The sequence below is a fragment of the Euleptes europaea genome, chromosome 16 (assembly GCF_029931775.1).
Source record: "Euleptes europaea isolate rEulEur1 chromosome 16, rEulEur1.hap1, whole genome shotgun sequence".
Taxonomy (NCBI): domain Eukaryota; kingdom Metazoa; phylum Chordata; class Lepidosauria; order Squamata; family Sphaerodactylidae; genus Euleptes; species Euleptes europaea.
The window spans coordinates 33,938,643-33,959,284 of record NC_079327.1 but is presented as its reverse complement, the minus strand read 5'-3'; the positions used below and the strand labels follow the sequence as shown (position 1 = coordinate 33,959,284).

Sequence of the window (20,642 nt, the reverse complement as noted above, 5' to 3'; positions counted from 1 at the left end):
GGAGAATCAAACCGGCTTACAATCACCTCCCACAACAGATACCCTGTGAGATAGGTGGGGCTGAGAGAGTGTGACTAGCTCAAAGTCACCCAGCTGGCTTCATGTAGAGGAGTCCACCGCTCCAAACCACCACTCTTAACCATGACACTACTCTGGGAACCACTCCAGCCCTAAGTACTTAGCTTCTGCCTGGGACTTCCCATTAGATTTTTATCCTGCTCTTTCTTTGGATAGCCTAAGACAGTATACACAACCTTAGCCATATGACGAAGGCTCAAAGCCCTGACAACCCCTGAAGCCAGACCTGAAACATCTGAAATATCATAACAAAATATTGGGGGTTACCGTACTTTGTATTCCCAGTGATGTATTAAGAGTTTGAAAATGTTATAAAAAACATCGCTTTAAAAGGGTTTTTGGATACCACGGCTTATAAATGGTTGGAAGACGTCTTCACAGCTAAAGGGGCCAAAGTGCGAACAGTATTTTTTATAACGTTTTCAAACTCTTAATACATCGGTGGGAATATATAGAACCGTATTTTTTTATATTTTTTAGTCTTTAAGGTGCTACTGGACTCTTGCTCTTTTCTACTACTGCAGACAGACTAACACGGCTACCCACTGTGACGTATTTTTTATAACATTTTCAAACTCTTAATACATTGCTGGGAATACAAATGTGGTAACAGCCATTCTCAACCAAGTTGCAATGGTAGCAGATGGGCTGGAATGATCCATGCAGACTAATGTACTGAAGTAGTCAGGTAGCTGCTTCGCTCCATGTCTGTAAATAAAGTAGGCTTTAAGCAGAGGCTGGATGGCCATCTGTCAGGAGTACTTTGATTGTGGGATCCTGCACGGCAGGGGTTGGACTGGATGACCCTTGTGGTCTCTTCCAACCTTGTGAACTTTTGTTTTACTACATGTCCAGATTTTAAAAGATGTCACCCAAAACACCTCCGAAGTCAGTGTTCTATACTATACAATTTTAATATTAAAAATTTTATATCAAATTAAATGGTTTATTTGGCCTTGATATGATACAGTTTTGTAGCTGGCCACTACTCCACCCCCCACCTTCACAGTTGGCGTTGTTCCTTCTTTGCAGCTGGAGCATGGCCTTTCCTCTGAGCTATGTGATACTGCTGAAGCCGTCGCGCCAAATCTTCCACCTTCTCGATGCTGGACAGGGAGCAGGTGCTGCTGCTGCTGCTGACAGCCACGCTGACAAGCTGGGGGTTGCTCCCCTGGAGCTCCAAAGGACAACGAGAGCAACGGAGACGCTTGTGCAGCTTGCAATCTGCAGTGTTTAAAGGGATCCACACAGATCTGCGACTCGTTTGAAAAGGGGCCAAAGAACCGCCGTAAGCAGGGGCTGGCAAACAAGAGATGAGGAGAAAAATTGCACACGCTTAGTGACATAAAAATATATGTGGCGGACAGTTTGATGTAAGAAGGCAACAGTACACAACATGCACAATAATGCATAATTTAAAAAAAAAAAAGGTTCATAGGGTTGACAATTCCAGGTTGGGAAATACCTGGAAATTCAGTGGTGGAACCGGGGGAGGGTGGGGTGGGGAAGGGAAGGACCTCACTAGGATATAATATAGGGTTGCCAGATCCGTCTTCGCCACCGGCAGGAGGTTTTTGGGGCAGAGCCTGAGGAGGGCAGGGTTTAGAGAGGACAGGGATTTCAATGCCATAGAGTCCAATTGCCAAAGCAGCCATTTTCTCCAGAGGAACTGATTGCCTGGAAATCAATTGTAATAGCAGGAAATCTCCAGCTATTACCTGGAAGTTGGCAACCCTAATATTATACCATAGAATCCACCCTCCAAAGCAGCCATTTTCTCCAGGGGACCTGGTCTCAGATGTCTGGAGAGCAGTTATAATTCTAGGAGAATTCCAGGCCCCACCTTCTTTCAAGCCACCATTTTCTTGTTGGTTTTTGGAAAGGCCCACTGCTTGTGTGCAAGCAAGGACAGCAAGGTCACCATGCCTCCTTGTCGGTCTTTGCACACAGGATGAGAAGAGCGGCAGGATAGGAAGGCAAGAACCTTGCTGGAGAGAATTCCTTTTTATCACAGGCAGGTTAGGAGATGCCCCCCTTTGCCTTCCCTCCATCCACACAGCCTGCTCCAGCCATCTCCCACTTCCAGAAACTGGTCCTCCAATGCTCTGTGCGCGCTTGCGATGTAAAGCCCCCTCCCCTGAATTAAGTCCCAAGTCTGGCTCCTCCTTTCCCCATCACACGGCTGTCCCGACACAGGACTTACTGTCACGTGCTTACAGCTCAGTAGGTACTGTGCTGCCATTTAGAGTTGGAAGGTCTGGAAAGGGTGAAATCATTGCAGCAAGTAGATGAGGAAAAGGACAAAACACCAACTGATGCAAAACTGCCTCTTCTGGCAAAAACTGTAATTTCCCGGATAGAAAAGAGCCCTCAAAATTCATTCTGATCAAAGCTCTAGTATTAAACATACAAAAGGTATCTATACGCTGAGCTCCTCTTTCATAGCAGTGAATAGGAATGCAGATGAACAGAGAGAGAGGAGAGAGAAGCAGCACATTAGAATACAAATGAAGTTTAAAGTATCCAAGAATTCTCAGTGTAATTCTTGTTGGCTTTAATGGGCACTAAATAGTGTTTCGCTGTGACCTAAATAGCCAAGGCTAGCCTGACCTTGTCAGAACTGAGAAGCTAAACAGGGTCAGCCCTGGTTAGTATTTCAATGGGAGACCACCAAGGAAGTTCAAGGTTATAATTCAGAGGCAGGCAATGGCAAACCACCTCTGAAGGTCTTTTGCTTTGAAAACCCCACAAGGTCGCCTCAAATCAGCTGTGACTTGACTGCAAAAAAAAGTTAGTTTTTTATAGATGTCTTAATATTAAAACCTCTTTAGAACTGGCCCCTGTACGGTGCAAAATACAGCCTACTTTGTTGGAATGAGGCTGTAGGGGGTTTGAAGGGCATCTTCCTGAGAATTAGCATGTTTGCACTTACTGCAGGCTCTTCTAACCAAAATGCGGTGCTTTGAATATCATTCCCACAATAACAAGTTCATTATGCATGCACATTTAAACAGCAATTGAAATGTCACAGCTAAAACTTATGATTTAATGGGTTTAAAAATTTTTACACTGTTGTTCATATTTAAGGGAGGAAGACAGTATTTTCAAACTAATTTTACATCACTTTTTTCTGTCCAGTCACATGAGAAAACAGTTGTTTGTTAATTTGCCATTGCAAAGTTTTGTTAAGAAAAGTCTAGCGGCATTTTATCTATTCTTCTTCCATAAAAGTACCCATATGTGATTAGATAAATAAGTGTTCTGAATTTATGTATCATATTTTAATTATATCATTCTGCATAAACATCTCAATCTCATTATTAAATGTTACTGAAAATGTGAATGTGACGGACAGGAGGCTTGTCCTGCCCCTGAAGGGAAAGACAGTCACTCAGCTGAGCCTATGGGAGAGCTGAGTACTTTAATGATGCTTTCCATCAGTTTACCTGGAACAGACATTATGCTAACTGGCCTGTAATTTCCTGGGGTTCCCCCCCCCCCCCGGGAACCTTTTTTTATAAATGGGAGGCTGATCTAAGGAACATGCTACTTATTATTGTTAGAAGTTCAGCAATTTCCCAGTTGAGTTCTTGAAGAACTCTAGGATGAATACCATCTGGTCCCTGTGACTTGTTAGTTTGCAGTTTGTCTAGACATTCTAGAACTTCCTGCCTTGTTACCACTGTTTGCCCCAGTTCCTCATTCTCCCCTCCCCAAAACCTCTGTTCAGGAAAGGGTATCTGCCCTATATCTTCAACAGTGAAGACAGATGAGAAGAATTCATTTCGTTTCTCAGCAATCGCTTTATCCTCCCTTAGTGTTCTTTTACTCCCATTGTCATCTGATGGTCCCACTGCTTCCCTAGCTGGTTTCCTGCCCCTAATGTACTTAAAAGGATTTCTTATTGTTGGTCTTGATGTGTTTAGCGATATGTCCCTCAAAAAACTATTTTTGCATCTCTAATTGTTTGCTTGCACTTCTTTTGGGCAAGTTTGTGTTTGCTTTAGTTTGCTTCATTTGGGCAAGCCTTCCAGTTTCTGAAGGAAGCCTTTTTTCTCTCTAATAGCTTCCTTCACCTTACCCGTTAGCCATAGTGGTGACTTCTTGGACTTAATACTACCTTTCCTAACCTGCGGTATACAATCTAGCTAAGCCTCTAGTATTGTGGACTCGAGTAACCACCAAGCCTTTTTCAGAGATTTAATCCTCCTAACTGTTCTTTTCAGCTTCCTTTTTTCAGGTTTCTCATTTTAGAGAAGTTCCCTCTTTTATAGTCAAATGTAAATGTGTGAGATTTCCCAGGCACTTTCCACATACATATAAATTTGATGCCACTGTGGTCACTGTTGCCAATTGGCTCAACCACATCCACATCCCACACTAAGTCGCTAGCAGCACTAGAGCAATAGGTCCCAGATAATCTGTTAGCATTCAAGAGAATTCAAACAACAATCTGAACCCATAACTAGCTTAAACATATGTGCCTCAGCCAGGTTTCTCTTTTGACAATCTGCAGACCTATGCTGCTGATCTGTGCTTTAAAACCAACCTGTTAATTAACAAACCTTCTTTGTTATTTATATACATCTCCTGCCTCAGTGATCTCCACGTTCGTCTGGCTCACCACAAAACTTACCTCATGGAAGCAAACCCAAAGCCTTCACACTTGCTACCCTAATAACATCTTGTAACTGAGAGGAAGGTTTACAGTTCTAAACAATCCTCGTCCCCCAAATTCATAAGAAGATGTGCAGGTCCTCTCAGATCCAAGAAAGGGCCTGTCACAGTGGATCAGTCGGTTGGATCCAATACTTTGCATTCCTCCAGAATAAAGGCACACAATGAGGAACTTTCTGATGGTGCAGAATTCTCTTCTGTTAGAATGTGGTGGGAGGGGGAACTCTGCTCACCAGAGTACCCACACATCTGGAGCTTACTAGATTGGGGCAGCCGGCTGTGAGAACTTTAAGAAATACTGTATGTTATATGGAAATAAATCAATAATTTTGAAACAAAGTGTCATGAAACAATTCTTCATTGGTGATGAAAAATGCTGTCAAGTCACAGCCGACTTATGGCAACCCTAGGGTTGTCAGCTCCAGGTTGGGAAATTCTTGGAGCCTGGGGAGGGCAGGGTTGGGGGAGGGGAGAGACCTCAGCAGGGTATAACGTCATAGAGTCCACCTTCCAAGGCAGCTATTTTCTCCAGGGGAACTGATCTCTGTAGCCTGGAGATCAGTTGTAATTCCAGATGATTTGCAGCCACCACCCGGAGCCTGGCAACCTTGTAGGGTTTTCAAGGCAAAAGACAAACAAGAGGAGGTTATGCCATTGCCTGCCTCTGTGTAGCAAGCCTTGGACATCCTTGGTGGTCTCCCATCTAGCCAGGGCCAGCCCAGCTTAACTTCCAAGATCTGGCCATTCCTGAGTAGTCACCACAAATACATCAGTCCTGATAACACATATAAGCAGTAAATATTCATATCCTACCTTGAATCAAGAGGAAAGGCAGGATAAAACTTTTAATTAATAAATAAAAATAAACCTTTACATTTTAAATCACCTCAAAATCATTTATCATGCAAGAAGGCTTTCTTACCAGTTATTTGAAATGAGTACTCATGAAGTTGGAGAAAGAGAGTGAGGGAGCCGACTATGAACTGGGACTTCTTGTAAGCTTTTACAGGCAGGTAAAATTAAGAAAACATCCACTATCTTGGTATGAAGCAATTCCATACGGAACACCAGAAAACTAAAAGAACAGCATCAACTGTAAAAGCTTCTAGCAAGGCTGCGGACAAACAACATCAATGGGAGAGAGAATCAGATCAAGGGATCTGTGCTGGCAGCGACAGACCAAGAAAGGGATCTTGGAGTGGTAGTGGATAGCTCAATGAAGATGTCAACCCAGTGTGTCTGAGGTAAAAAAGGCAAATTCCATGCTGGCTATAATTAGACGAGGAATAGAGAATAAAACTGCTGATATCATACTGCCTTTGTACAAATCTATGGTGAGACCACACTTGGAATACTGTGTACAGTTCTGGTCACCACACCTCAAAAAGTATATTACAGACCTTGAGAAGGTGCAGAAAAGAGCAACCAAAATGACTAGGGGACTAGAGCAACTGTCCTATGGGGAGCGGTTAAGACTTAGGGCTGTTTAGCTTGGAAAGAAGGCGGCTGAGGGGAGACATGAGAGAGGTCTATAAAATTATGCATGGTTTGGAGAGAGTGGACAGGGAGAATTTTTTCTCCCTCTCCCATAATACTAGAACATGGGGTCATTTGCTAAAGCTGGAGGGTGAGAGATTCAAAACAGATAAAAGGAAGTATTTTTTCACACAACGCATAGTTACATTGTGGAGCTCCCTGTCCCAGGATGTGGTGATGGCTGCCAGCTTGGAGGGCTTTAAGAGGGGAGTGGACATATTCATGGAGGAGAGGGGTATTCATGGCTGTTAGTTAGAATGGATACTAGTCATGCTGCTTACCTATAATCTCTAGTATCAGAGGAGCATGCCTATTATTTTGGGTGCGGTGGAACACAGGCAGGATGGTGCTGCTGCACTCATCTTGTTAGTGGCTTCCTAGAGGAACCTGGTTGGCCACTGTGTGAACAGACTGTTGGACTCGATGGGCCTTGGTCTGATCCAGCAGGGCCTTTCTTATGTTCTTAGAAAGAATATGCTGATCTTTGAATAGTCCTTGTAACTCACTTTCAAGTCCAAAGTTCTCTTCTTCCCCACTCGCCCGAGTGACTTTGTATCAACAAACAATGGCAGAGAGATGATACTACTTTGTCATTAAAGTCATTGACCGGGTTCTAAAGATTCATAGCTTTCAAAGAGGCACCCTGAACTCAGTGAGGGTTGCCTTATTCCCCTTAATCTTAGAGAAAGCTTCTGATAAGCCACCACGTTGATTGGGCAGAACAATTGTCAACATCAAAGAGAAATGAATGGTCCCTGCTCAATGAGTTATTGAATTGTGGCATTCACTGCCGTGGATTAGACAAATTCATGGAGGATAGGTTCTTCAGGGGCTACACGTGAGGACAACAAAAGGAATGTGCTCATCCAGAGATAGTATAACCTCCAGATACCACTGGTAGGAGGCAATATCAAGGGAAGGCCATGGTCTCTATACCCTGTTTGTTGGCCCTCCAATGTGTTTGGTCACTGTATGAAAGAGGATGCTGGACTAGATGGACCAGTTGCCTGATCCAGATGACCAGCTATCTGATCCAGCAAGGCAACTCTTATGTTCTTGTGTAAAATACTATAGCTGTACTGCAGTGAACACTGAGCTTTTGGGTACAGATAAGGATGATTACTGATTGCAAGAAAGCACTGAAGCTACACCTACCTCAGGATTTGGGACAAAAATAAAATTAGACAATGTTACATGCTGCTTTTCCAAATCTAAGCTGTTTGTTATCAAAACTTCTTTAGTACAAAAAAGCCAGCAAGATGCAGGAGGATAATATGCTTACCTGGGTTACAATCACAAATCTTGGATTAACACAGACCTGTCAGAGACTCAATAGGCAATGAAAAGTGTAGAGCAAGCAGAAATGAAACAAAAGTTGTAGGGCATTTGTCCCCCTTGGATCACACAAACGGGTAAAATCACAGTGATTCCTTTAGTGCCTACACTTTGTAGGAGCCAAAGAGAGGCATCCTAAGCAGGTCTGCTCAGAAACCTACTCAAGGCTATTCCATGGAGCTTACTCTCAGGAATGAGTTCTTAAGATTGCACTGGAAAGAATTTTAGCAGTTTAAAAAGCTGAATTATGTGAAAAAAGAAATACCATTAAAAAGTCTGGAGGCACCTGATTTAGAAATGCAGCCCACAAATAAAAATACTCCAAATGCTACTTTTGAGCACGTTCTATGAGGCGCAATCTAGCATCAGACTTCAATGAAAATCAACATGAATTGAGATATCACAGTTGTTGGCCTATAACCATGTTGGTGCATGGAGCTCAATGAAGGAATGCCGCCACATCAGTGAAAGCCAGGACGATCCATTCTCACTATCCGAACATTTGTTACGCACAAGAGTATTCTAAAACAAACATACAAAAAATAACCAGAGTTTCTGTCTAGACATTAGGAAGAATTTTCTAACCGTTAGAGCGGTTCCTCAGTGGAACAGGCTTCCTCGGGAGGTGGTAAGCTCTCCTTCCCTGGAGGTTTTTAAGAAGAGGTTAGATGGCCATCTGTCAGCAATGCTGATTCTACAACCTTAAGCAGGTGATGAGAGGGAACGCATCTTCTGGGCATGTAGTGGGGGGTCACTGGAGGTGTGTGGGGGGGAGGTAGTTGTAAATTTTCTGCATTGTGCAGGGGGTTGGACTAGATGACCCTGGTGGTCCCTTCCAACTCTATGATTTGCCTCATGCTTTCCAATATCTAGTCAGAAATGGAGCTGGCCCAAAAAATTACTGTCAGCTATGCTTGCCCCTTGCCAAATGCTCTGCTTGCCACTGAGAATTATTTCATTGCTGGTTTTAAAAGTTATTTGTAAACAGAGAAAAGCTGCTAGTTCCGGACAGCCCATCCGAAGACAAATTGGATTCAGACATTTTCTGCTCAACAAGAATCCCAGGCCAGGGTCTGAAGCTGACAAAGCTAGGCCAACTGAACCACCAATGCCCATTAAACCAGGCATCAGATAGGTGCATTCGATTATCAACATGATCATGGCCTTACCCCAAAGCTGGAGAACGATTTATTTTATTTAGGAAAATTTTTATACCACCTCTCCAGAGACCTGCTCGAGGCAGGTTACAATTAAAACAACAAAACCATTAAAAGAGCCATAAAAAAGAAAATCCATACAAAAACAATCCAGAACATAAAAGCAGGGGGGGAAAACACGTGTCAAACAGTCAAAAATTAAATGTGCTTTCCTACCATAATTACCTTTTTCTTCCCATTATATCAATGGCTGAAGAGAGGCACCGAGTTAATAGGGAAAGAGATATGATGCCCAAGTTAATCATTTGGGGGAAAATAAATGAAAACCAGAGGAAAAGGAAGACAAGATATTTGGAATTTGGAAACATTAAAACTATAAGAACAACTGAACATAAAGCTGATAAAAAGCAGTCATGCCAATGGATACACAAGGAAATATTTATTTTTATTCTTGATTTATTAATTATGTGTTATGACATTAACATATGATGTACATTGAGGGAAACATGTGACAAGCAGAAATAAACATTTAAATAAGTACAGAATAAGATTGCGCCATTCAAGAACTAACAAGAAGAAGGAGAATGGTACAATACCAGGAAGCAATTTTAAGAACCATCAAGTTTCACGCAATTCCCTAGACATGGGATACTTGTTTATTCATATATATATATATATATGGAAGCTACACACATTCAATCAGCAAGCCTACTTTAAAACAAGGATCCATCAGTGTAGATTTAGTACTTCAAAACCTGTATTATTCAGCACTTAAATAAAATACTGAAATCTAGTAGTTAGTGGCTTTATTAAAGATATGCACTCTCATTATTGAGCATAACTCTGGTTAGCTACTGAAGGCTATGTTTGCTGCTGAAGGCTAAATTTGGCTAACCAATGTGAATTATTTTTCAGAATATATTCTACATAAGTTCACTCTGAATGCAAAAAAAAACTTATACAAAGTGTGAACAATATACACAGTCACTTTATCACCCAGTAATAACATATTATTACAAGCCAGCTGATCATATGGGTGTTGTGGACTTAATTTACTTTCTCATTTCAAAACTATCTGCCTAACAGTCACAGTATTTCCAAAGTTCTACAGAATCTGGCAAGTGTTCATGATCTGTTCATGATAAGAGATGAAAATATGTGACAGGATACTTGGTATAAACAAACCATACTGTTGAGTTGGATCCAGCAGAAAAGCTAATAGAAAGAACTGGAAGAGTGGAGGCCTGCCTCCTCTTCCCTAAGCTGTCTACTGCTTGCTCTAAACTGAGCCCACTCAAGAGGAAGCCCACTTTGGTGACAGCCTCACAAAGGGCTCAACTGTACCACAAATTGGTTCATGCATAACATCTGAGAACTGTCATTCCCTTGGGCTGCGGGGCTGGTTTCTGCTGAAGAGCAGAGGGAGGAGCTTCAACCTCCCATCCCACGCCATTTCCTTGAGCTGAAATGGCCACTGTTAGACCCATTCTAGGCTCCACATGTGCTGACTGTGGCAATGGAGATGCATTGATGGAAGAGGGAGGAGAGACCATTTTTGTTCCCTTCCTCCTGTTTAGCAGTCCCCCTAACCATAGGTTTGTTAGTTTATAAGGATTCCACAACCTCAGGAATCAACTGCCTGAGGATTAGAAAGGACTGCTGAAGGGAGGGAACAAGGGAAAAAAATCCTTGCACCTACACATTGCTAGGTCCTATAATTATAGAGTTGGAAGGGATCACCAGGGTCATCTAGTCCAACCCCCTGCACAATGCAGGAAATTCACAACTACCTCCCACATACACCCCCAGTGACCCCTACTCCATGCCCAGAAGATGGCCAAGATGCCCTCCCTCTCATGAACTGCCTAAGGTCATAGAATCAGCAGTGCTGACAGATGGCCATCTAGCCTCTGCTTAAAATCCTCCAGGGAAGGAGCACTTACCACCTCCCAAGGAAGCCTGTTCCACTGAGGAACCGCTCGAACTGTTAAAAAATTCTTCCTAATGTCTAGATGGAAATTCTTTTGATTTAATTTCAACCCGTTGGTTCTGGTCCGACCTTCTGGGGCAGCAGAAAACAACTCGGCACCATCCTCTCTCTATATGACAGTCTTTCAAGTACTTGAAGATGGTTATCATATCCCCTCTCAGTCTTTTCCTCTTCAGGCTAAACATACCCAGCTCCTTCAACCTTTCCTCATAAGACTTGGTCTTCAGACCCCTCAGCCTCTTTGTTGCCCTCCTCTGGACACGCTCCAGCTTGTCTACATCCTTCTTAAATTGTGGTGGCCAAAACTGAACACAATACTCTAGGTGAGGTCTAAGAGGAACCACAGCAACATAAAGAGGATGTCTAGCTCAAAAGGAGAATGAAGGCATATGCTAACCTTCCAAAGAAACATACTATAGAAAATTTTGCAGACTTTAAAAGTGTTTCTTAAAGACTTGGAAAGTTTTCTAACACTTCTGTTGATTAAAAAAACTGAATAAAAAGGTTTTGAAGGCAATAATTGAGAACAAGAAAATTCTTACAGCTGGCCAGCAGAAAGGGGAAAGTTTCCTCTCATGCACAGTAAGGAATATAAAAAAAATAGCCACAACAATACCTGCCAAGGAAGGGCACCAGTTTCTGTCCACATCAAGTGACAAATCACTGGTGCTGGAGCCATATCTAGTAAGGGAGCAAAGTGGTGTAGTGAAGTGCTGGATTATGACTGGGGTGACCTGAGTTCAAATCATTTCAGCCATGGGCCTATTGTTGGCCCCAGTCATTCTCTCAGTAATTCACTTGATATGGTGGTTCATGAAGAAAAAAATGGGGGAGAGAACTCTATCTATAACACCCTGAGTTCCTTGGAGAAAGAACAAATTGAAGTGAGACAGAGGAGGTTGAGGGGGGACATGATTGCTCTCTTTAAGTATCTGAAGGGCTGTCACATAGAAGAGGGCAGGGAGCTGTTCCTGTTGGCAGCAGAGGACAGGACTTGCAATAATGGGTTTAAATTGTGGGAGGAAAGGTACCAGCTGGATATTAGGGAAAAAAATTTTTTTACAGTAAGAGTTGTTCAATAGTGGAATCAGCTACCTAGGGAGGTGGTGAGCTCCCCGTCATTGGCAGTCTTTAAGCAGAGGCTGGACAAACACTTGTCAGGGATGCTCTAGGCTGATCCTGCGTTAAACAGGGGGTTGGACTAGATGGCCTGCATGGCCCCTTCCAACTCTATGATTCTATCTCAAAAGTTGTTTGGCCATATGAGAATGAGCAGAACAAAACAGGCTCCCAAAGTAGAAAGGGAACGGACATCAAAGCTTTAGGGCAGGGAACTATCAGGAAGATCAGAAAAAAATAGCCAGGTGGTGTGAACAGACTATCAATACCTACTATCCAAGCAAGACAAAGAAGAGTTGGTTTTTATATGCTGGCTCTCTCTACATCTTAAGGAAGAATCAAACCGGCTTACTTCCCTTCCCCTCCCCACAATAGACACCCTGTAAGGTAGGGAAACCAACCTGGTTCACCAGATTAGCGTCCACCGCTCATATGGAGGAGTGGGGAATCAAACCTGGTTCTCCAGATCAAGAGTCCACCTCTCCAAACCACAGCTCTTAACCACTACACCACACTGGCTCTCAACACTATTTGCAAGATGGAGTCAAGGATGGAGTGAGAGACCTAGTTCAGCTTTTCTTTATCTGAGTCATCAGTTATTAAAACCTCACTAAACTCCTTTTCCAGCTTACTTATGGTACCTTCACTTCCTTCCCTGACAGGAGGCGATGGGGATGAACTTTTTGGTCTCCGTTTTGCTGTCCTTCTGGAGGCGAACTGCTCATCGGAGTCGGAGGAAGCCCACTCCTTACAGGGCTCCTTCTTGCTCTTAGCTCTTCCTTTTCTAGCCTTCTTCTTTCTGTTCCAGTCCCCCCCTACAGATACTGTTGCTGTCTCTCTCTCTTCAGCTGGGGGTACTCTGCGGAAATGCTTCACAACCTTTACATTTGGTCTAGAATTCAAAGCAAAAGATGAATTGATGCAGAAATGTAGAAAAGGAACACCTAAAAGTTTGGCAAGAATTCCCCACCACCACCACCACCACCAATGACAACTGAAGATAAATGAAGTATATACCATGTGAAGTATATAATATTTTCACCCCCATACACACGGGCACACACATAGCGAAGCTGCAACAGCTGCCCTATCTCCCCTCTCTGCACTGCTTCCTACATACAGCACCATTCTGTTCCCACGCTCTTTACGCTGGCATCAAAACCCAGCAGATAGACTGTTACTGAGCATTCCAGGGCTGCACAGCAGCTCGTGGCCCAACTGGATGTTATGGTGATCATGCCCCCCCGCACCGTTTCTGAAATAGCTGTGTGGGGCCGTTTTGGCACTTGAAAAGATGAGGATACAACGGCAAGATCACCTGTTCCTACTGCACAGCGGGCCTTCGCAGCATTTTTAAATGGTCGAATTCTTCTCTAAAATGGTGTCAGCGGCCATGGGTAGGACCTCCGGCCACCATAACATCTAATTTGGCCTCAAGTCCACAAAGGGCCCTCAGTCAACATTTCCCCAAAACTAAGCTAGAGCTCTTGCGATAAGGAGAAAGGAAGGTGTCAGATACTGTCTCGGGAGGGCAGAATGAAACTGTGATTTGTTTTTCTTAACAAGATGGATAAAGAGGGTTTTTTGTTGTTGCTTTGCAAATCTATGCTGGCACTGATATCACTTCAGTCTCATTTCTGGGACTACCCTAACTAAAGCTGTCACTTCCGTGTTGGGAAATTCTTGGAGATTTGGGGGATGATGTATGGGGAAGGTGGATTTACGGGAGGGATGGAGCTCAGCAGGGTTGTGATGGCATAGAGTAGTGCCCCTGAAGCGGCCATGTCCTCCAGGGGAACATATCTTTGTTGTCTGGAGATCAGATGTAATTTCAGGTGAACTCCAGGCCACAGAGGTTGGGAACCCTAACCCTAATAGTGCCAGCCCAAAGCAGAGGGATACCCTTTGAATTCCACTGAAGACAGAGGGCTTTAAATGGGCATAACTGAATAGGAAGCACTGTCAAAGCCCTAATACGTCAGCCAAAAGCATACCTTGACTTTCCTGTTAGAATAGACACATTGGCCATTTATGCTTGGTAATTAGCAGCGTGTTCCAGGCTGAAGTGCTCCGCATATGTTTTTTTTAGTTTTTCACACTGAACCGTCATTTAGGACGTGACTGCGAAGCCGGTGCATATCTGCTTCGCATTTCTTAAGAGCCCCTTTAATGTGACCTTTTGTGTTTGCTCTGCCCCCGCATTGAAGCATTTACTGAAGGAATCATGAAAAATCACAAACGCAGCTTAGCTATGCAAACGAAGGAGCGAAGAAGCAGGCAAGTTGGGGGTGGGATTTCTCCTTTTGCATCGGGACCATGAATAGACATTTTAAAGGTCGCATTAAAAAAAAAGAGCTTTGAGAGAGCATCAAAATGACCCTGCATAAATGGCCATTCACATTTCAATCTTCTCCTCCTTAAGAGACACTTGCCTGGATCATACTGCCCAAATGACCCAGATACAACACAAATCCCCCCCATCCATTCCCAGACAGGAAGACGGTGTTAAGCTTTCATTCTTCCCAACGCTTTGCAGAGTGCGAGCTAAGCCGCTTCCATCACCAATCTTTTATCAACATGGGCATTATTTCTTAATTTCTAATTTACTATGACTAGTGGTCACTCTTCCAGCAGCGCTATTCCAGCTTTGTTTGATCTATATATATATATATATACACACACACACACACACACATTTAATAAAGTGGAAAGAAGACAATTCACTCATACTCACACGAGCTGATCCATCATCTTTGTCATGTTTATGTAACAGCAGGAACAGGTATACCTTCGGCGACTGATTTTAATAAGCCCATTTCGTACACAATGTTCCTGCAGTAACAACAACACTAGTAAGCTCATTAGTGACTTTTAAACCTAAGCCTTAACAAGTGAAATGAAATACAATTGTGTGTTTCAAAGGCCTGAGGTTATATATTGCAGTCCTATATATGACACAATGGAGAAAAGGGACAATGTACTGTAATATTCAATAAAGAAAGTGGGTGCACTACAAACGGTTGGGGTACTTCAATGAATGTTAATTAAAATGAGGAGGAGCAGGAGAAGAGTTGTTTATATGCCGACTTTCTCTGCCACTTAAGGAAGAATCTAACTGGCTTACATTTTCCTTCCCTTCCCCTCCCCACAACAGACACCCTGTGAGGTAGGTGAGGCTGAGAGAGCTCTATCAGAGCTGTGACTAGCCCAAGGTCACCCAGCTGGCCTAGTGTGTAGGAGTGGGGAAACAAATCCAGTTCACCAGATTAGCATCTGCCGCTCACGTGGAGGAGTGGGGAATCAAACCTGATTCTCCAGATCAGAGACCACTGCTCCAAACCACCGCTCTTAACCACTATACCACGCCAGCTCTCAATAATAGATTTTTGCAGGGCCAAACTACATGTTACAGTCGTCTCCAGATAGGCCACATGGATTTTTGGATGTGGTTGTGAAACTTCCCTACTGGGAATGCAACCCTGAGGTATACAAGAGCTGATTCAGATAAGGAACACGGCACACAGGGAGATGGGGCTTAAGGCTCCCCCTGCGTCATTTTCCAAAGCTGAAACTGCCCAGGGAGCCACTATTGGCCCTATCGGGAGCTGCATATACACCAAATGGGACAAAGAGAAGTTCCCCAGGGTCATTGTAGTACAAGGCAAAGGTTTAAGCCCCGTCTCCCTTACAGTTGCCAACTTCAAGGCCTGGAGGTCTCTTGGGATTAGAACTGGTCTCCAGACTACAGAGACCAGTTCTCCTGGAGGAAACAGATGCTTTGGAAGGAGAATTCTATGGCATTATACCTAGTGAAGTTCCTCCTCTCCCCAAACCATGTCTTTCCCAGGCTCCACCCCAAATCTCCAGGAATTTCCCAAGCCAGAGTCAGTCACTCTAGTCTCCTTGCACACCTCTCTGCCCTTCTGAACCATGCCCTGTATTCCTTGGAGTGGTGTTACCATCAGGAAAGTCACAAAACACCAGCTGAAAATTCTCACGGCTGACTTGGAAACAACTGTCATGCCCAGGCCAAAGATGAAGCAGCAGAAGAATGAAAAAGAATCATTCCACTGTTTTAATCATACATGTTTCTTATTGCTAATAACTCATTTTCCAAGTCAAATGAAGCTGAGGGGAGAAAATGTGCCAGGAGAGTTATTGTCTTCCCTTAAACAAAACTTAGCAAGCTGGGTACTCATTTTACCGACCTCGGAAGGATGGGTCAACCTTGAGCCAGCTAGAAAAATTAGAAAGAAAATGAAGGCCTCATTTACTTACAGGAAGTTCTTATCATAGAGTTCCTGGAGATTCCTAGGGCTACCCAGAAGCTTACTCTATGGTAAGAACTTCCTGCAAGTAGACAACAGCTTATTTTTCTTTTTAATTTTTCTCCAAGGACTCTGCCCCCCACCCCCAACAACGCTTCCCACTGGTTGCCAGGCACTGCCGTTCAACCCTAATGCCCAGTCATCTCTCTCGCCATGGAGCAGCCCAGTGCAGCAGCAGGTCATGATTTGGGTGCCCCCCATCACAACAACCAAACTGCCTACCTATCTACCTACCTTTCTGTTGTTGTATTTCAAAACTGTGAATAGTTTATCATCATCCCCAGCTTTAGGTGTTGCTATGACAATACCCGGCACATAATACTCCTCTCCTGACTGTTTTCTAATTCGGGTAAAGACATAGTCGCCAACCTGCAGGACAAAGAAGAACTGGGTAACGTCCATCCATTTTAAATGCAACACTCCCTAACTGATGATGATCCAGTTGTCTCAAGAAATAGTAATGATTTACTTTTTGTTAATAATTTCCCTTACCCTTTTTCCTTTCTTGTATCCCCATTTAATATCAGAAATCAATAAAAATATTTATTAAAAAAAAAGAAAGAAATAGTAATGATTTGATACCTGCAAGAATGGGCAAGGCATTGCTCCTCCAACTGGCAAAATGAACTTCAGTGGTACAATCTCAGTCACCCCATTGGCAAAATCAACCAGTGCATAAGAAGAAGTGATGCTCCTCACTACTGACCCTGAAACAAAGGCATGGATGGAAATCTATTATTCAGATTACATGCTATGCTTTACAGATTATGAAAGGAATCTAAATGTCTGATAGAAACTTTGTAAGAAACAAACCAACAGACAGCATGCTTTGCAAGTCCCAGGTTCAGTCCCCGGCATCTCCAGTTACAAAGAGCTCAGGTAACTGGCCAGAGAAAGACTGGCACCTTAGATCTTGAAAAGGGCTGTCAGTCAGAGGGCTGGGTATATCTTGAAAAGGGCTGTCACCAGTACCTGGACCAGTGGTCCAATTCACTATAGAGAGATTAGTATGTTCCGAATCCTAACTCCACCATCCCTTGCAACAGAACATTAATGCATTTCAAATTATGTGTCCATTATTTATTAAAAACCAGAATCTCAAAATGTTATACTACCACCGAGAAACTAGTACTGCAATGAATTCCCCCTTCTATTTTTCCCCTTCTAAACGTGGTATGAGAGCTTGTGAAGACTTATTACAACAGTGGACTTCCTATCTCTACAGTCTGCAACAGTCAACCTCAAGGCTGTCCTGTCTATCATGTGAAGGTGCTCGAAAGTATGAAAGCAGTACTTCAGATTCAGAAACCAAAAGGGGCATTTAGGCAGATATTCCAACAGTAAAAGCCAAGATTTCTGCATTCCACACAGTTGCCACGCCTCAAACCCTGACCCTAACTCAAATTGTACCCCTGCACTAACAAACCCATGCATTCTTTCCCTTTCCCATATTTCACCCTGCAATATTCTGTGCAAATTCTGTAACACAGACAAAAAGCTTTCTGTGCTCAAAATTTCACCCCCAAAAAATGACATAAATGCTTAGAATCTGCACACCAAAAAGCAATGTATGTCAGCACTGCCACACACCTTCTGAAATGTGTGTGAAATCAGGCCCAGGCCCACGTCACCAGGTTTGGAGGCAAGCGCTGGGCATTCCAGTCTTGGCAACCTCTATAGTATACAGTCTGCACTAACCCTGGTAGACTCCAGAAATTTTGCTGGCACGTGGATAACAACAGCAAGTGATCTAATGGGGCAGGTAGAACATGGAAGCTTCAGCTATCAAAGGATGGTCAATAACTTGACTTCAGTGTACATTTAATTAGCTTTCTGTGACTAGCTTTCAGCACAAGACGCACAAAGTATCAGTGAAACAGCAGGCCTGTCCATCCCAGGGACATCCTAATACAGTCAGTTCATGTCGCAGTCTCTAGCCTTGGTTTCAAACCTGTTAAGTAATGTTCTTTCCTGACAACTTTCAGAATCCCACTGGTGTTTCACCAGCTCCCTCAGGCCTGCTCATATGCTACACTGCTCCCTCTGTTTCTCTCTCCCCCCCCCCCAGCTTTTCCCTCCTTGCACTCCCCAAGCAAAGCAACAGTTTATCCAAGTCAGAGGCAAGGACAGGAGCTGCTAGGAAACTGGTTGGTGATATTCTTGTTGACTTTGTGCAGGCACACTGGTTGGGACTTCCCACTCTAAGCAGTTAAAGGCGTATCTCAAGTCTTGAGACTGGGTCCTTAATCCATTCACGATTTTACAACAGAACTCTAACCTACGCATATTTCTGCTTGCCACACCTATGATATTTACCTGGATAATAAAATCCTGTGCTTTCTGATCTTGCAATGACTTTTCGACCTCGGAGAGTATCGAACGTTTTTCCTTTTTGCTTCTTCTTTACCTGTGGCCTCACTTGAAACTGTTGTTGCATCTGTGAAAGGGATTTCTTTTCATTGCTAGGATATCTTTCAAATGGACAGCATCAGTAGAAAAGAAAGGGTACGGTATATCATGGGGGAAGAAAGGGTATATCATGGAAGTACAACTAAAGATTTACACTGTAAGAAATAAGTGTCCTGAACATTGTAGATATCATTAAAGAACACCAGAAACTCTTTTCAGCTTTCAAAATGATTTACTGGTTAACTGGGGGCCCAGTGACAGAGCAGGTGTTTTGCATGCAGAAGGCCCCAGGTTTCATCTCCTCATACAAGGATCTCAGGCAACAGGTGTGGGAAGGACCTCTGAATCCCAGACCTAGGAGAATCACTGCCAGTCAACGAGAACAGTACTGGGAAGATGGGCGCAGCAACAAAATGGCTGCCGCAGGGGGTGGAGCCAGCCCCAAAATTATTGCCACAGCTTAACTGCAGCAACACAGTGTAGATCCCTGTGTTGTGGTGGCAGCTGCTACCTAAGCAGCATTTTAAAACAATCTGTGCATCCAATCAAATCTCCAACAGTTAATCAGAAGCCTTGCTGGGCAAAAGCCCTACCTGACCCCAGCCACTTCCTAAAAACACTTTACGGGCACCAGAAAAGGTGTCGCCAGGCAAAACAAATGGTCAGAGCATTGAACTTATAATGGGGATCTGGAAGATTTTTCTATAAAAATCAGCTCCCTTTTCAAGCTTGATTCGCTTGCTCACTCATCAATAGTTTCTGTTGAGAAACCTGATTCACATTCTGCAGGACAGATACAGATTTAACTATCTTTGCAGTAAATGCCTTCAAACCACATACATTTTTTATTGTTGATCACAGTTTTTTTTTTCTGCCTCCGAACAACGTACTGGGTGCTCCATCCCTCCAAATATTTTCCAGAGGGGCCTAGCAAAGGCGTAATGAGCGTAGAACTTTTTCCTGTGTATGACATTATGAGAAGGGAACCCTCAAAACCAAAACACTATTCCAGTTGTTATTTTTGCTCAGATGAGGGTAGAAGGAAATGCTAATATTTTTCCAAAAGAAAGTTGAAACAGTGTTTCAAAACATATAAAACTGACTCACGGTATGGTAGACTAGGGGTGCCCAACGTGGTGCCAATGGCACCCTTTCCGTCTGACCATCAGTCTGCGGGTGATAGGCCGACGATAAACCCTATTGTACTCCAACCAACCCTAGGAACGCTTTCCAAAATTTAGACACGAACACTGACCCCATTATAAGTTCAATGCTCTGACCATTTGTTTTGCTCTAATGAGACTACTCCAGAGCGTGTGGTTTGAGGTTTACAGCTTACGCAAACTCTTCATCAACACTGCTTCGTCATCGCCGAGCTAATGCGTCTGGACTGCTTTGAACACTTGAAAAGAGCTTTATAAATGCTAAGTGCTCTTTCGCCTTAATTATAAAATCCCAGGATTTAAAGTATAATCAGAACATTTCATTTTCTATATCGCTAAAATGAATAGATATTAGATGATCCTAATAGCCTAGACCATACCCTGTACTTTTCCCTGAAATTTAGTTTGGACCAAAGGGCTGGATCCTATGGATGCATCCTGCTAATAGTAGCACCTTCCTCTGGCACAAAGTGCCTTCCCCCAATGCAAGAGGCTCTTGGAAGATGCTACCAATAGTTGAACAAATCACATGAACACATGAAGCTGCCTTATACTGAATCAGACCCTTGGTCCATCAAAGTCAGTATTGTCTACTCAGACCAGCAGCAGCTCTCCAGGGTCTCAGGCTGAGGACTTTCACATAACCTGCTTGCCTAGTCCCTTTAACTGGAGATGCCAGGGATTGAACCTGGGATCTTCTGCATGCAAAGCAGAGGCTCCATATGATCCAACCCAACATCAGTGATTGCCATACTCATTTCTGCCTTCTAGAAAGGCAAATGATGAAGGCTGAAAGATACATTTTGTCCTCTACCAAAGTACTTGAGAAAAGGCCAAATGCTTGGATTCT

General features: G+C 43.4%; 1 protein-coding gene across 1 annotated transcript in view; it reads right to left on the bottom strand.

Moving 5' to 3' along the window:
• Positions 1-1,081: 1,081 nt before the first annotated feature.
• The window catches only part of VWA3B (von Willebrand factor A domain containing 3B), an 82,872-nt gene continuing 63,311 nt past the window's right edge, over positions 1,082-20,642 (bottom strand). The window contains exons 23-29 of the mRNA XM_056862166.1: positions 20,481-20,490; positions 18,537-18,638; positions 16,803-16,927; positions 16,455-16,589; positions 14,627-14,724; positions 12,534-12,784; positions 1,082-1,377 (exon numbers count right to left, since the gene is read on the bottom strand). Coding sequence (XP_056718144.1) covers positions 1,082-1,377; positions 12,534-12,784; positions 14,627-14,724; positions 16,455-16,589; positions 16,803-16,927; positions 18,537-18,638; positions 20,481-20,490 — 1,017 coding nt within the window. The remainder of the gene's footprint in view (positions 1,378-12,533; positions 12,785-14,626; positions 14,725-16,454; positions 16,590-16,802; positions 16,928-18,536; positions 18,639-20,480; positions 20,491-20,642) is intronic.